The 5226-nt window shown below is 28.9% G+C and overlaps 1 protein-coding gene across 1 annotated transcript; it reads right to left on the bottom strand.

Moving 5' to 3' along the window:
• Positions 1-1641: 1641 nt before the first annotated feature.
• Positions 1642-4100, bottom strand: LOC107171003 (L-xylulose reductase-like). The gene is made up of 2 exons (XM_089223025.1): positions 2861-4100; positions 1642-2685 (listed from the first exon to the last, which is right to left on the bottom strand). Exons 1-2 carry the CDS (start codon positions 2915-2917, stop codon positions 2470-2472), a joined length of 273 nt encoding a protein of 90 aa, XP_089079151.1. The 5' UTR covers positions 2918-4100; the 3' UTR covers positions 1642-2469.
• Between the last annotated feature and the right edge of the window lie 1126 nt (positions 4101-5226).

Below are 5226 nucleotides of genomic sequence, written 5' to 3'. Positions count from 1 at the left end.
CTAAATAGTTTCCAGGCGAAGGGCACAATTTAAATTTTTTGTGAGCTAATTTTTTTTCAACAATAAGATTTCTAAGGTTAGCATCAGCCCATACTGGAGAATAGTTTTTGAAAATTTTGGTTTTGGGGACAAATAAACTGAAAGTGTGATGAATAATTTCGTAAAATTTTGTTACAATTTCATCCATAAAAAAAATTGTATTATTTAAATTCGATTCAAAATCAATATTTGAGAGGAAATTAGAAATATCATTAAAGTCACATTTGTTAAAGTTGTATATAATAGGATATTCAGAAGTAGGATTGAAATTTGAATTTACAAACTTTAGAAAAATGTCTAAGGGTGGATGATGGTAATCAATTTTAGGGATAAGGGACTATGATGAGTGATTTAAAGAAATAATTTCAACGTTGTCATTAATCATAATACAATCAAGAGTTCTGCCATTCTGGTTTTTTATGTGATTTTTTTGTTTTAAATTTAAAAAGTGTACATAACTATTAAATATTATACTCGCCGAACTATGACCTTGGTAGGTTATTACTAATTGATGCAGACATTATTATGTAGGGAGTAAGTTATTTTACTAATAGAGTATTAAATAAAATGAGTACTAGGTATCTAAGGTAAAAACAAAATTATAGATAAGAAAGGTAGAACATAACCTAACCTAATACAAGAATCCTTTACAAATTTTTCAACCGTTATCACAAAAAAAATGTCCACCAGAAATTCAAATTAAATTTTTATTAGCATTTGAATTTCAAATATTGACAAAAATTCGTCAAAACCATGAATATTTGCGAATTATTTTGTAGTTCAAAATTCATAATATTGTTTGTATTTATATTTAAGGTTATAAAATTCAACACTAAGTTTTCCATAAGTTTTGCTTCAAATGGCTATAGAGAAAATTTGAAGCGTCATTATAGGAAAAATATTTTGAGCGTTTGAGTTTTAAATTTTTATGAAATCGCGTAATAATAACGATTTATCCTCAAACCAGGTATATGTATATCTATGATAATATAAGGTATTATGAATTATGATAACTACATGCAATGTTTTTGGAAAAATTGATTAACCATGCCTTATGCAAAATGCTTTCTAATTGAAAAATAAAATATTTGTTTCAAAATAGAATATATGACAATATTTAAATATAATATATCCTAGACTGACAAATCATCTCCGTTCAGAATCGTTTTTCGTATACAATGATACCTATCATTGCATTCAAATCTAACCTACCCTAGTCAGAGGTCCACCCCACCACCTAATGTACAGCAGAGCGATACCTACTTTACCGCTTTTTTGTATTAAGGTACCACAATTCTGAAAGTTTTAAATGCAAAACAGAGTGATAGAGTTTGCATATTTGTCTCAAACAAATGAGAAAAAAGGTCATTGGCAAAAGATAAAGTGCTAATTCAAACTATTTATGATTTTGATTTTTTGATTTTCAAATAAAGAAAGAGGTACTATAAAATGAATTTAATTATATAATATATTTATAGTTGATAAGTTATCTAGGTACTATTGGGTTAAGAACAAATGAAGAACAGCTAGGATACAGATCGTATGCAGTCACATAATAATTAGAAGTATAATGAACGACAAAAATAAAAAGTACAGGTAAATAATTGTTATATGTTATTAAAATAAAAAAGACACACCATCATTACAATATTAAATTATCTAGATTTATTAATTACCTATATTGTTTTGTAGTTTGTAAGAGATAGTGGTTCCGGTCGCTAAAATATTGATTGTATAAACATGTTATTCTGAGTCCTGATTACAATATTTATAACTATTTATTAAAGTATAATTCTAGTAATAAGTTGTTCATATCATAATAAAACAGTAACCATATTTTGACACATTATTTTGCGATGAAATTACCTACTTTAGTACCTTATAAGATTTTGAAACAAAAAAAATAATAATTAATTTAATTTAAAAAATTAAATAAACTGATAGTTGTTGATTTGCAATATGTTCAAAAAAATTGTGTAGATTGGCTAGTTTGTGTAACAGGATGCTATAATAAGAACAACAGTTGTATGATTTTAAAAGATTCAAGACTTACAGAGAAAATTTAAATGCATGATTAAAATAAAACGCACAAAGGTAATATTATTACAATTAATTTAAATTTTACTGTATAATTGTATATTATATAATGATTATTTTAATACTCTCGACATCAAAGGAAGTATCGAAATTCTTATCCAGTCATAAAACCGCCGTCTATATATAGATTCACACCATTTATCATTGTTGAATAGTCGCTCAATAAAAATATCACTGCATCTGCAATATCATTAGGTTCTGGAAAATAAATTATCAATTAGTTTATATTATAATATATACCTCCTGCATACAACAATAACAATATAGGTAGTCCTTAATAATAATGACACAAAATGTCACATTTGTGAACAAATAGGCACGTAAATATTTTCGCTAACGTGCAAATCTCCCTAATAGTATTCTCTTCATAATCGGTTCTGATTTATTCGGATCCGACCATGCTTTTAATCCCATATTCGTTGATACAACAGTAGGATTAACATAGTTTGTCCTTATGCCAAGCGGTCCTAATTCTATAGCCATTGTCTTTGTAATTTGGTTCACTTCTCCTTTAGATGCACAATATGAAACATGTTCTGGTATGGCTCTCTAAAAAGTAAAAATTATATTTTTTTATTTGTAGCCATAATGTATTTGATGAAAAATGTCAAGAAAACAAAATGTTTTCTGAACTGACTACTTGGTTTTTACAAGTAGCAACTGTATAATTATTATAGGTAATGTAAAATTTAAATAGTACAAATTATTATCAATAAGTAATAACTTCAGATATGGTTGAGGATATATTGACTATTGATCCTTTGATTTTTGCAGCAATCATATTTTTAGCTACAGCTTGACTTGCCCTTACCACTCATCTGTAATTTATGTTTAGTGTACTAGAAACCAAAAAGTTATTTATATTATAAATTCAAATATTTATTAATAATATTAGACTTTTAAAATTGTAATGTGAAAAATGGTTATAAAGTAACTCAATACATAATAACTAGGTACCTATACTATAGAGCTTGGATGTTTATAAATAAGTATAACCAACCATTAATAAAATAAGTAGATACTAAGCACAGACTAAGCACAGACTAAAATAATGTTCTAGCTTTACTTCTCAACACTTATCAAAACATTAATTACTTCGAAATTATTAGCTTTATGTCCAGTATTTAATATATGTAATTACTGTGCGTTAGGGGCTGCACAAGGAAAGCCCGACACGGCGGAATACGCGTACGCGTGTGTGTGCGAACGGGTGACAACACGCAACCCGCCGTGCGTTCGATTGTCTTGTCGATCCTGTAACCTGGTAGAGAGTGGACTGTATAAAGAGATAAAAAATAGGCTAATAAGGATGAGGAGGCTGGATTACTCCTATAATAATAAGATAATTAACAATGATGAGCGATGGCACCCTAACACAAATATAAAACTAGAATTTGACGACTGATAATATATATATAAATTTATTGCGTCGGTTCTGCAAATAAGTACTCTTATATTCTAGGGTTAGTAAAAAGGGGGCACAGGATCACAAGTCGATCGGCGGAAAAACGATGAAATACACAAAAAAATAATACACAATTACAACGTCGAATAATAAATCGACGACCAAACAATAACAAAATAATAATTCGCGTGTACGACCTGATAACCAGTGATGTTGATGTTGATGACGTTGTGGCGATACCGCGACCTTATCACCACTTGCTCAGCGCACGACGCGTGCCTTTTTATACTTTTGTTTTGTATTCGTTATTTATTCTTTTGTTATGTTTCTGTATACGACTTCTTTGTAATTATATTTATGTTCTTTTCTAAATCGACCTCGACCCACCTCGCTCGACAACGACGCGAGCGACGCTGTCGCCCTACCGGCCAGGGTTGCCAGGTATGGCGATTTATCGCCAAAGTGGCTACTTTGTTTATGTGGCTGGCGCATAATAATTTTTTTTGGCGGGTGGCGACAGGTATGGCGATTTTAGAATAGGATTTGGCTAAAATACGGCTACATTGGTTGCAATGCAGTGTTACCAGACTTATACGATTATTTAGCCATAATATTATGCATAATATGATAATATATTAACATTTCCCGCATAAATTTAAATAATATTATAATTATTATTTATTGTAAATAATCAAAGGTCCAAAATGCTATAGATTGACTGTAAAGCTTTGTTTTTTGAGTTATAAATTAATATAAAATTATCTGTAATGGTATTATATTTTCAATAATAATATAGAACCTATATGCATTATTAATATTGTATTGGAAATTCCAATTTGGAATTGCCAGTGATAGGTATTTATATTTTAAAGGTACATTTTATTTATCTGTGGAAGATAATTTGTATTAAGAGTGTTCATCACAGTATGTTCACATATTTATATTATTGGCATATTTTTTCATATTATTTCCAAGATATATTTTTTTATAAACATAATTCCAATAATCCAAATCTCGAAATTTGAAATTTGTCAGCTTACAAATTATAATGGGTAAAGTTAAAAATAATAAGTTGCGCAAGTACAGGAAAGATTGGGAGCAGAATTCATGGGCAAAAGGTAATAAAACTCATATTATTATTGATTCATTATATGATTCATTATTCAAATAAATTTAGGATGGTTGTCTGAAGCTGACCCACTAGCAAACAAAGTAAATGAAAGTTACTGTAAAGTTTGCAAATCGTACTTAAGGGCACACTTGACCGATTTAAAAAAACATAGCACTACCAAAGTGCATGTGGAAAATATGAAAATGATCAAGCCGTCTTCAAACCAGAGTAAATTAAATAATATAATAATTGTTACAAACGAACAAAAAGAGTTAGATTTAAAACTTGCTGTTTATGTAGCCACTCACAGTTCAATTAGGAGTATGGACCATTTGTGTGAAATACTCAAGTTAATAGGAAATAATTCTTTGTTAACTAATTTAAAGCTCCATCGTACAAAGTGTTCAAGTTTAATTAAAAACGTTTTAGGGCCTTCACTATTGGAAGATTTAGTTAAAGATTGTAATACTGGCCCATTTTCACTCATTGTCGACGAATCAACTGATATTTCTGTTGTAAAATATTTATGCCTGTGTATAAAATATTTTAGTATTAAGGATAAATGTATAAAAAT

The sequence above is a fragment of the Diuraphis noxia genome, unplaced genomic scaffold, assembly GCF_037042655.1.
Source record: "Diuraphis noxia isolate RWA-SAM2 unplaced genomic scaffold, SU_Dnox_SAM2 contig0003, whole genome shotgun sequence".
Lineage (NCBI taxonomy): Eukaryota > Metazoa > Arthropoda > Insecta > Hemiptera > Aphididae > Diuraphis > Diuraphis noxia.
Note: the sequence above shows the minus strand (reverse complement) of the source record. Positions and strands in the feature narration are given on the sequence as shown.

Excerpts from the sequence above, each read along its gene's own strand:
- LOC107171003 (XM_089223025.1), bottom strand. The coding sequence starts at position 2,917 with ATGATTGCTGCAAAAATCAAAGGATCAATAGTCAATATATCCTCAACC. Across the intron at positions 2,686-2,860 it reads TATCCTCAACCATATCTGAA|AGAGCCATACCAGAACATGT; the intron begins GTTATTACTTAT and ends TTTACTTTTTAG.